The following is a 12,087-nucleotide window of genomic DNA, read 5'->3' as shown; positions in this document are numbered from 1 at the left end:
CATTCTGGTAATGATTATAGAGTTGCTACGCTTTCTAAATCGTACTCAACTACTACAGGAATCATCATGCAAAGTTTGAAATCGATAGGACAATTCTAACATGCCTAAATTAACGAATGAAAGCTATCTATCTCGGACAGACGGACGGACGGACGGACGGACGGACGGACCGACCCTAATTATAGAAAAGCTTCGCTTTTAAAAAAGGGTTAAAGGCTGGCGGCTCAGCCGTTTTACCAAATTTGCCAATCTTAAGAGCATATTAGTCACGAAACCTCTCTCCACATAATTCTTTTTGTCGCTCCAAAACCTTATCAAACGGTTCTAGCCGGTAGCTGTTGGTACTAGAAATTTATAAAATGGTTATTGCTACCATTTAACATGAATTTAACCAAAAATATGTTTTAAAAGTTGATTCCAACGTAATTAATGATGAATTTGCCCTGAAAATAGGCAAAAAACGGCTAAACGGCTGAGCCGCCAGCCGTTTCTTTTCCAACGTTTGTTCGATTTAGGGAAAATAGACCTACCAAGGATTACTTATGAAAAATTTCAGATCGAAATTCGAATTCTAAGTGCCATTTAATCATTGATTACGAGATGGTTGCATTAAAAAAAAAACCCCTTTAATTTCGTTAGCAGCTGATGTTTTATTCCTACATAATCAAAAATCCACCTGTGAAAAACTTGCCATTGTTTTAGGATTGAAAGTCAGAGCTGTGAGGATCTTGAATCAATTGCAGACAATCCTGATGCTATTCATATGGAAGGACTTTGCATTAGGTTTGTTCTTGTTTTTGAAATTACATTTATTGGAGAAATGTTCATAGATATTGATTGTGTATGGTTAATATTGTATATTTTAGAGAAAGAGTGATGGGTAAAGACAATCCAGAACTTCCTTATATTATCATTTTTAGGTAAGTTTAATTTTTATGACTGATAAGAAATTTGGCATATCTGAGCTTATTTTCTTCTGATTTTTAAATTCTTTGGTATTAGAAATAAATGTTAAATGTTATTTGCTGCCTAAGTACCTCAAAAAGAAGTAAATATATTTAGGTCTCTTCAGATTATACTTATCTTAGCCATTTTCATCGAATTTTTATTTTTTGCTTTGTTTATAGTATCAGAAAATAATTTTCAGCAGTTTGTATGTCTTAACATGATAGGGCTAGGGCTACTCTTTTTACCTACTCCTTTAGTTACGAACTAGCGGCTACGCCACTAGAGGCCTATAATGAGCTTTAAATGTTTTTGTTTGTTAAAGTCTCTACGATAATTCTTTACGTACGATTCCTCTTTATGTTATAATGAAGTCTCCCATATATTAAAATGTTTTTGATTTTTTTGTCATTTCTCTTGGGAGGGTGGTGGTACCCTCCCCCAAAATAGTTATAATCCTTCCTGGGACCCATGAGAATCTACCTTGTTAAGGAGAACCCGATAGGTTCAGCGGTTAGCGAGATCCCTTGGTACAGACACACAAACAAACATCCTGTTACTTTAGTATAAGGATATGTTAACTTGATCTGATATTTTTATAGATACTTTATAAAATACTCTAAATAACATAAATATGTTTCAGAGGAGCAATATTTGCTGATAGCTTAAGATTTGATCGGTGCACAGCTTTATGGTTGCATGCACTTGAACTTAGAAGAGCTTCTGATACTACAGTTACCAAGGTAAACTTGCTTATCTTTTGTAAACACCTAGAGTTGTCTCTGCAATATAAATATAGTTATTATATGATTTTTATCATAAAGGTGTGTACATTGTTGAATTTCATCACAATTGTGAATTTGATTAATTTCGATGAAAGCAACTTGAGTTGTCACCTTATTGTAAATAAAGACAAACATAGTTCAAGTTACAAATTTGAACTTGAATAGTTGTGTTATGAACAACTGGTAATGTCATTTTAGTGTATATAAAAACAACCAAAGTTGTTCTTCCAGTGGTATACAATGTTGAAGTTACAAATGTAAACTTAATTAGTTATGTTATGAACATCAGGGATTGTCATATTAGTGCAAATAAAGACAACTATAGTTGTTTTTGCAAACAAGCAACAATTTTAGTGTTAGACTATGTTATTAAGATTTTTAGTCGTATTTGTAATATTTCAACTAGACTCTAATGTTATAATATTTTAGGATTTATTGAGATTTGTTCAAGTTTTTAGTCAGATGTTTACTACAGGTCATGAAATTCCTTTAGACCAGGTAATCATAAGTTTTTTTTTCAAATTTACTTGAATCTTCTATAATTAGAGGCACCTAAATACTTGCTTTTCGTAACATCAAAAATGTTTTTAGGTAGAAAATGTGTTAACAGCAACCGTTGGTGAAATAGAGAATCATATCAATAAACTGAAACAGGGACCAGAAACAGAGGTGAACATATTTGTAAATTTTCTTAGAAATTAAAATTCTTTTTCAGTATGGCTTTGAAACCGATTAATATCTGCTGGTTTAGAACCAGTTCTAAGCCTTACAAAAAAATCATGTATTGTATCGTATTATATCCAGTTTTCTACGAATATAAAAAATTTTAATCATAATATTAAAACCAGTTTTGTTAAGGCGTACCTTCAGAATCTTGGGTTAACAAAACTGGTTTTAATCTTACAATTGTACATTTTTATATCCGCAAAAAGCTGTTATAATACGATGCGATAAATAACTATTTTGCTCATATATATAAAGTTTGTTTTATTTTATCTATAGGAGGATGTCCATATGTTACAAGAAGACCTAAAGCAGGATATGTTGACTGCTCTTTACTTTATCAAGATTTCCTTAGCTGTGGAGAAAAAAGGCCAACCCTTGCCAGACTCAATAATTAAGGTAATTTATTTCTTAAAATAGACCACCTAGCTAATTAATTTGGTACTAAAGGAGGAGTTGCACCAAGTGCATTTAAACTTGAATTTTTGAATTGTATATTTTTTTCAATTCTATAGTTAAAACTACATCTATATTTATTGTAATACAAAATTATATACCTATGTTAGATGGTATTCTTGTAATAAAACTTGTTAAGTGCACTTCATGCAACTATCCCTTTAAAATTTACACATCAGCCCATCTTAATATAATTAGCGCCATTTAGCCTATCATATCCTTCGCCTGGCGGATAAACTTTTAACTTAATTTAGGAAGTGTACAGATTAGTGCATCTTGACCCACGCACTGCAAGCGGCGCTAGTTTGCTACATCTAGCGGTAAATCAATCAACTCCTGTGGATGATTTTCATACCAATGAGGTTGTCAAGTTTCCCTGCTTCTCTACAACTAAGCTTTTACTTAAGGTAAGTTTGATACTTAGTTAAAATGCCTTGTCTTTTTTTTAAATGAAGTTGAATTAGAGGGGGGGGGGGGGTGGTTAATTTAGATCAGGTTAGGTTAATTTTTAAACATGCCCCACAGTAAAAAATATCAGTAAACTGTAAGACAGTAAAAAAGTAAATCTTAGTAAATTGTATGTTGTGCTGCAGTACTAAAAAAAATTAAGGGCAAAAAGGCTTGAATCATGAAATTTTAATTACAGTATGGTGCTAACCCCCAAGCGATGGATGAGAAAAGAAACACCCCTCTTCATGTTATTGTAGGATATACGGTAAGATTCTACATCTCTATCTTTAATAGCTGCCGAGAAAATTACATTTCACCCATAACGTTACAATTGGACTGACGGACAGCAGAAAATAATTATAAAAGCCGTTAGTTTAAAAAATCTCTTTCGACAAAAGTTCTTCTCTAGCACGGTTATTTAGTCTGATTTGGTTTTAGGGCAGCTTTGCCTTGAGATTTTTTTCTGGGGGCAAAAGGTAAATTGATGGTAAATTATCAAAGATGTGGTTTATTAAATTAAAATAACTTGAAATAGATCCACTAGATTTTATGAAAATCTTACGGAGAGCAGGATTAAAGTTCTTTATTGGCAGCGAAGCTACTCTATAATTTACTTTGTCCGTCCGTCCGTCAGTCACCCCGTAACGCTATAGGGGAAATGTTTCGGCTGCTTTTTCAGATTATATAGACTGCTGTTTGTTTTTCAGTAGCGAAGCTATTTATAATTCACATTGTTTAGTAGCGGAGCTACTCCTTAACTAACCTTGTCAGTCAGTCCGATTTATGAGCATCATTCTATACGTTGTTTTGTCCGCCTGATGATTCACAGGACCTATAAGAAGTTACATCGTAAAGGAGAACCATTTCGGTTCAGAGCTGTTAGCGGGATCCTTTGGTACAAACAAACAGACAGACATCATGTCACAGATTTATATAAGAATTGTCTTTGACAATTTTTAGTTATTTGTTTTTGTTAAGAAAATTGTTGAAGACTTTGTGACCCTTCATACAATCATAGTCAGCTTACTAGAAGCAGGTATGCTTTTATTTTTACGTTCTAAGAAGTAATAGGATGTCTTATCTATGTGGATGTAGTATGATGCTGATGTAATCATGAAATTTAGCGTACCTTAGTTGTTTTATCGGATTTTTAACGATTTGCATTGAGGGGGTTTAAAGGAAAAGAAAATGATTTAAGAAGCAGTTAGCTTTTTCATTTTAAAAGGCATAAGCTCTCCTAATCCTTTTTTAAAACACATTTTAACCTAAAATGAGCATTAAAATACACTTAAGATTTTTTGTTAGTAGAATTGATAGACAACCTTTAAGCTCAGTCTAATTTTTGACCTTAATAATTTACTTTAGGTGCCCATATAGACTGTGTTAACAGTTCTGGTCAGACTGCTCTGGATGCCGCCACTTCAGGTACAAATAGATTTAAACAATATCCATCCAGCCAGTCCGCTGAAAAATGACCGCTTGAAGCGGAAATTTATTTAAATTTTAGCATTAACTTCCAAATGTACAAACAACGCCGCATTTTGCATTTTCAATGATCTTAGAGGTTAAGACAATGTAAAAATTGATATGAATCCCTAATGATGATAAATAAAATTACCCCTCCTGCAAATTAAAATTATAGGTTGAAAAGTATGAACACTTTTAGTTTGGAAACAACCTAGCAAAATTCAATAGGAATACCCATAGTTTTTGAGCCAACAAATAAGATAACGTGGTTATAAAGCTTTGTAATTTACAGACTAATGTCCTCCCTTCCTTTTTAGCGTATATAATCTAGTTGCTGCGCACCTTTCCGTAGATAAAGATAAAAAGTTCGTGGAAAATTGGGTGTAATAAAATACGATAAATTATTTTCTAGTATTCATTCGAAACCGATAAAATCCGGTGGATTAGAACCGGTTCTCATCCATACGAAAAATCATCGTATTATGTCCAGTTTTCTACGATTATAAACCTGGTTTTAATCTTATAATTGTTAGGGTTGGGCCGGATACTTTTTTGGCCGGATACCGGATATCCGGCTGATTTCAAATGCCGGATATCCGGCCAACGCCGGATATCCGGCAAATATCCGGTTATCCGGCCAAATTACCGGATATCCGGCCGGATAACCGGCCAAATTACCAGATATTAAAGTAGTAAAAAAAAAATTTCTTCAGAAATCTTATATAAATTTACATAAAGTTAAACTTATTCAGAAAAAATGTTCTTCTAGCTTCAATAATAAGAAAATTATAGCCATTTAAGATTTTAAAAAGCAGAGATTTTTGGTGTAAAGTATACAAAATTATAGAGCCGGATATCCGGCCGGATAGTTTCAATATCCGGTATCCGGCCGGATATTGAAAATGGCCGGATATCCGGCCACACCGGATATCCGGCCCAACCCTAATAATTGTACATTTTATATCCGCGGAAAGCTGTTTATAAAAATTACGATGTGAGAAATAACTATTTCAGCATTTCTCAGAAATGGTTCTAATCCAGCGGATATTAATCGGTTTCTTTCCAGGTGTGGCAGAAATAATTTTGAAATCTCAGTCCAAGATGAGCTTAAAATGCTTGGCGGCCCAATCTGTCAGGAAATATAATCTCTCTTACCAGGGACAGGTGAATTTTTTTTTTGAAATTTTCCTGTATTATTCAATACTACGCCCGTAGAGGCCTCTAGGGCCACGTAAAGTGTTTTTTTTTTTAAATCTATGTTAAGATCAGCTGTGTTTACCAAACAAATATTTTTACATTCTTTATATTTGTTTGTAATTTCTCTTTGGATGGTGGTGGTACCCTTTCCAAAAATATTTATAAACCTCCCTTGGACCTATGAAAATCTTCACTAGAAAGAAGAACCGTATAGGTTCAGTGGTTAAAGACATCTTAAGTTACACACAAAACGACACATTTATCTACATAATGAAAGGTAGAACGATGTCTGTTTGAAGGTTAGGTAAGTTCTTTGTAACCGCTGAACCGATTTGGCTACACTATTCAGGGAATTCAGTGGTGGTTAAGGTCCTGAAATACCGAAGGCACGGGATAAAAAACTGGTTTTAATCTTATAGTTGTACATTTTTATATTCGTAGAAAACTGGATATAATACTAGGCTAGACATAGTTTTTTCGTATGGATAAGAACCAGTTCTAATCCACCTGATATTAATCGGTTTCGAATGAATACGAGAAAATGCTTCTTCCCATCCAAAATATCCCTTTTTAAGTTTGACGAAAAATGGGGTCAGATGGCATATCTAGATATATTACATCTATTGGTTGTACCTTAAATCTCCACAGTAGAACTCTATAGTCAACACAACACAATATTGATATTAACTGTTCATTCCTATTTTAGGTTCCTCAGAGTCTTGTGTCCTTCATCCAGATTCACGGACCCTAACGTAACCTGCTCGAGTCCTGGCTTACTGTGCCTCAATGTCAGATTAAAATTAAGACTATATTAGATGAAAAGAATTTTAATATAACAGGTAGATTTGAAATCTGCATCAAATTTTAAGGATTTTTTTTATAAAATTAAATTTTCGTATAGGTAATTCTTCATTTAAAAGCGCAAATACAATTTAAGTTAATTCATTTTGACATCTGTTATTGGGTGATTGAAAACTACCTGCGCTCTGATTGGTTGAATGATGTATGACACTTAGCTTCTCCAATCACAGATGTCGGAGTTAATTACATAAAACTGCATTTGCGCTAGGGTTGGGCCGGATACTTTTTTGGCCGGATACCGGATATCCGGCTGATTTCAAATGCCGGATATCCGGTAACCGGCCGGATATCCGGCCAACGCCGGATATCCGGCAAATATCCGGTTATCCGGCCAAATTACCGGATATCCGGCCGGATAACCGGCAAAATTACCAGATATCAAAGTAGTAAAAAAAAAATTTCTTCAGAAATCTTATATAAATTTACACAAAGTTAAACTTATTCAGAAAAAATGTTCTTCTAGCTTCAATAATAAGAAAATTATAGCCATTTAAGATTTTAAAAAGCATCCCCCGTTTTAGTTTATGAACTTCATAAATTAATGACCTACAAATGGTTTTTTTTTCTCAATAAATTACGTTAATTTACTTTTTGCCCCCCAACTTTTCTTTTAGCAATAACATAAGAAAACTAATAAATTTTGTTTCCTTGATAATTTTGAATATTGATTACGTTGGAGGCAAAATATTTTTCTTTTGATATTATATCTCTATTAATTTTATTCATGTCATTCTTTATCTTTGTTCATTGAAACATGTTAAATTTTTTATTTTGTTTATAACGATTATAATGCTGTTAAAATTACTGATAATAAAATAATATATTAATTTTGGGTTGTTTTCTGTATAGAAAATCATTGAAAAATTCATAGATAAAATCCTAATTTCGTTATACTTCAGCTACTCTATGCTTTAAGATTGTCTGTACGTCCGTCGTTTAATGTAAACTGCATCAACTCAAACATTTCAGTTTTCTAAAAGTTAGGCATTGTATAAGAAATGGTGTAATTAACGTAAAAAATCTAACTGTTTAAAATGGTTCAAGTTTCTAAAGTGCACCTTATTGTCACTGGAATCATTTTGCTAGATTCGATATTGAAATGGCTATTTTAATACCTGCAATTTTTCATTTCAATTTCTCATTGAAAAAAAATACTTTCGAAGTTAGAAATTAAAATGTTGTAAAAAGTTTATGGAATAAATCCCTTCAAATTTTTTTATTTGGTTTTACAATAATTTATAAACGCAATTGTCTATATAGCTCGCAGCATTTCAAAAAAAGGTCAAACCAAACCTCAAAAGATTTTTAAAAATTAAAAAAATCATGAAAATGGAAGTTACGCAGGAGGTAAATTGTGTAAATAAACAGTTGATTTTGCTTATCTTTTTGTTTTTTTTTCTCAAGGATTTTAGTTTTTTTTTATGGCGGAGATATGTCACAATTCTTATATGTATGTATGTTGCTTTTGTCTTATATTTTGATTAGGGATGGGAATCCGTCGAATTTTTGGGCCGGATTCGGATTCCGGATTCTGAAGGAATCCGTCAAAAAAAGTGACGGATTCTTGCGGATTCGGATTCCGGATTCTAGCAGTATTTTAAAAGGCCGTCCGTCACAGAGGGATAGCTTTTTTCATTAATTTAACACTATGTTACTTGGTTGAAGCCTTGATTTGGTTAAAGTGTTAAACATTTACATCACATTAGTAATTATTAAAATTTGTTATGTACAAAAAAATTTAAGAGGGAGTTGTAAGAAAAAACTCAAGACGGTAATTTTAGCCTACCAATTTAGAATCCGCTTTAAAAAACAGATTCCGGATTCGGATTCCAAAATAGGCCGAAAATTGGGCGGATTCCGGATTCGGATTCCGGATTCCCATCACTAATTTTGATACACAGTGGGGTGACGACAGTTGTTAAAATTCGTTGCTTGCTTCAAACTTTATTTTTGGTTTACCACATCAGGCATATTCTAATATATCGCTAGCACCGGCTCCCCATGACGATAAGCCAGATTTCTGACAATTGGTATACCAAGAAAAAATGACAGAATTCAAGTTTGTGACAATAATTTTTTAAAGATATAATTATCCCATTCAAAAGAAATGAAGAAACTAAGGCATATTTCTTAATTATTAGAGATTTTAATGATTCATCTAGTAGCCCAACTGTGATTAAAAATGCCCCTCAGAAATCTCAAAAAATTAATGGAGCACACATTGAGGTAAATTGATGGTAAATTATCAAAGATGTGGTTTATTAAATTAAAATAACTTGAAATAGATCCACTAGATTTTATGAAAATCTTACGGAGAGCAGGATTAAAGTTCTTTATTGGCAGCGAAGCTACTCTATAATTTACTTTGTCCGTCCGTCCGTCAGTCACCCCGTAACGCTATAGGGGAAATGTTTCGGCTGCTTTTTCAGATTATATAGACTGCTGTTTGTTTTTCAGTAGCGAAGCTATTTATAATTCACATTGTTTAGTAGCGGAGCTACTCCTTAACTAACCTTGTCAGTCAGTCCGATTTATGAGCATCATTCTATACGTTGTTTTGTCCGCCTGATGATTCACAGGACCTATAAGAAGTTACATCGTAAAGGAGAACCATTTCGGTTCAGAGCTGTTAGCGGGATCCTTTGGTACAAACAAACAGACAGACATCATGTCACAGATTTATATAAGAATTGTCTTTGACAATTTTTAGTTATTTGTTTTTGTTAAGAAAATTGTTGAAGACTTTGTGACCCTTCATACAATCATAGTCAGCTTACTAGAAGCAGGTATGCTTTTATTTTTACGTTCTAAGAAGTAATAGGATGTCTTATCTATGTGGATGTAGTATGATGCTGATGTAATCATGAAATTTAGCGTACCTTAGTTGTTTTATCGGATTTTTAACGATTTGCATTGAGGGGGTTTAAAGGAAAAGAAAATGATTTAAGAAGCAGTTAGCTTTTTCATTTTAAAAGGCATAAGCTCTCCTAATCCTTTTTTAAAACACATTTTAACCTAAAATGAGCATTAAAATACACTTAAGATTTTTTGTTAGTAGAATTGATAGACAACCTTTAAGCTCAGTCTAATTTTTGACCTTAATAATTTACTTTAGGTGCCCATATAGACTGTGTTAACAGTTCTGGTCAGACTGCTCTGGATGCCGCCACTTCAGGTACAAATAGATTTAAACAATATCCATCCAGCCAGTCCGCTGAAAAATGACCGCTTGAAGCGGAAATTTATTTAAATTTTAGCATTAACTTCCAAATGTACAAACAACGCCGCATTTTGCATTTTCAATGATCTTAGAGGTTAAGACAATGTAAAAATTGATATGAATCCCTAATGATGATAAATAAAATTACCCCTCCTGCAAATTAAAATTATAGGTTGAAAAGTATGAACACTTTTAGTTTGGAAACAACCTAGCAAAATTCAATAGGAATACCCATAGTTTTTGAGCCAACAAATAAGATAACGTGGTTATAAAGCTTTGTAATTTACAGACTAATGTCCTCCCTTCCTTTTTAGCGTATATAATCTAGTTGCTGCGCACCTTTCCGTAGATAAAGATAAAAAGTTCGTGGAAAATTGGGTGTAATAAAATACGATAAATTATTTTCTAGTATTCATTCGAAACCGATAAAATCCGGTGGATTAGAACCGGTTCTCATCCATACGAAAAATCATCGTATTATGTCCAGTTTTCTACGATTATAAACCTGGTTTTAATCTTATAATTGTTAGGGTTGGGCCGGATACTTTTTTGGCCGGATACCGGATATCCGGCTGATTTCAAATGCCGGATATCCGGCCAACGCCGGATATCCGGCAAATATCCGGTTATCCGGCCAAATTACCGGATATCCGGCCGGATAACCGGCCAAATTACCAGATATTAAAGTAGTAAAAAAAAAATTTCTTCAGAAATCTTATATAAATTTACATAAAGTTAAACTTATTCAGAAAAAATGTTCTTCTAGCTTCAATAATAAGAAAATTATAGCCATTTAAGATTTTAAAAAGCAGAGATTTTTGGTGTAAAGTATACAAAATTATAGAGCCGGATATCCGGCCGGATAGTTTCAATATCCGGTATCCGGCCGGATATTGAAAATGGCCGGATATCCGGCCACACCGGATATCCGGCCCAACCCTAATAATTGTACATTTTATATCCGCGGAAAGCTGTTTATAAAAATTACGATGTGAGAAATAACTATTTCAGCATTTCTCAGAAATGGTTCTAATCCAGCGGATATTAATCGGTTTCTTTCCAGGTGTGGCAGAAATAATTTTGAAATCTCAGTCCAAGATGAGCTTAAAATGCTTGGCGGCCCAATCTGTCAGGAAATATAATCTCTCTTACCAGGGACAGGTGAATTTTTTTTTTGAAATTTTCCTGTATTATTCAATACTACGCCCGTAGAGGCCTCTAGGGCCACGTAAAGTGTTTTTTTTTTTAAATCTATGTTAAGATCAGCTGTGTTTACCAAACAAATATTTTTACATTCTTTATATTTGTTTGTAATTTCTCTTTGGATGGTGGTGGTACCCTTTCCAAAAATATTTATAAACCTCCCTTGGACCTATGAAAATCTTCACTAGAAAGAAGAACCGTATAGGTTCAGTGGTTAAAGACATCTTAAGTTACACACAAAACGACACATTTATCTACATAATGAAAGGTAGAACGATGTCTGTTTGAAGGTTAGGTAAGTTCTTTGTAACCGCTGAACCGATTTGGCTACACTATTCAGGGAATTCAGTGGTGGTTAAGGTCCTGAAATACCGAAGGCACGGGATAAAAAACTGGTTTTAATCTTATAGTTGTACATTTTTATATTCGTAGAAAACTGGATATAATACTAGGCTAGACATAGTTTTTTCGTATGGATAAGAACCAGTTCTAATCCACCTGATATTAATCGGTTTCGAATGAATACGAGAAAATGCTTCTTCCCATCCAAAATATCCCTTTTTAAGTTTGACGAAAAATGGGGTCAGATGGCATATCTAGATATATTACATCTATTGGTTGTACCTTAAATCTCCACAGTAGAACTCTATAGTCAACACAACACAATATTGATATTAACTGTTCATTCCTATTTTAGGTTCCTCAGAGTCTTGTGTCCTTCATCCAGATTCACGGACCCTAACGTAACCTGCTCGAGTCCTGGCTTACTGTGCCTCAATG

The 12,087-nt window shown here is 33.5% G+C and overlaps 1 protein-coding gene across 1 annotated transcript in view; it reads left to right on the top strand.

The window, feature by feature from the left end:
* LOC145306399 (protein fem-1 homolog B-like) overlaps window positions 1-12,087 on the top strand; it is a 19,097-nt gene extending 7,010 nt beyond the window's left edge. The window contains exons 13-28 of the mRNA XM_080148491.1: window positions 703-783; window positions 867-920; window positions 1,589-1,688; window positions 2,160-2,228; window positions 2,322-2,399; window positions 2,733-2,852; window positions 3,164-3,316; window positions 3,556-3,624; window positions 4,338-4,395; window positions 4,725-4,784; window positions 5,893-5,990; window positions 6,730-6,771; window positions 9,595-9,670; window positions 10,000-10,059; window positions 11,168-11,265; window positions 12,005-12,087. Coding sequence (XP_080004617.1) covers window positions 703-783; window positions 867-920; window positions 1,589-1,688; window positions 2,160-2,228; window positions 2,322-2,399; window positions 2,733-2,852; window positions 3,164-3,316; window positions 3,556-3,624; window positions 4,338-4,395; window positions 4,725-4,784; window positions 5,893-5,990; window positions 6,730-6,771; window positions 9,595-9,670; window positions 10,000-10,059; window positions 11,168-11,265; window positions 12,005-12,049 — 1,261 coding nt within the window. The 3' untranslated portion in view covers window positions 12,050-12,087. The remainder of the gene's footprint in view (window positions 1-702; window positions 784-866; window positions 921-1,588; window positions 1,689-2,159; window positions 2,229-2,321; window positions 2,400-2,732; window positions 2,853-3,163; window positions 3,317-3,555; window positions 3,625-4,337; window positions 4,396-4,724; window positions 4,785-5,892; window positions 5,991-6,729; window positions 6,772-9,594; window positions 9,671-9,999; window positions 10,060-11,167; window positions 11,266-12,004) is intronic.

The sequence above is a fragment of the Acartia tonsa genome, chromosome 14, assembly GCF_053477335.1.
Source record: "Acartia tonsa isolate MP-2025a chromosome 14, ASM5347733v1, whole genome shotgun sequence".
Lineage (NCBI taxonomy): Eukaryota > Metazoa > Arthropoda > Copepoda > Calanoida > Acartiidae > Acartia > Acartia tonsa.
Note: the sequence above shows the minus strand (reverse complement) of the source record. Positions and strands in the feature narration are given on the sequence as shown.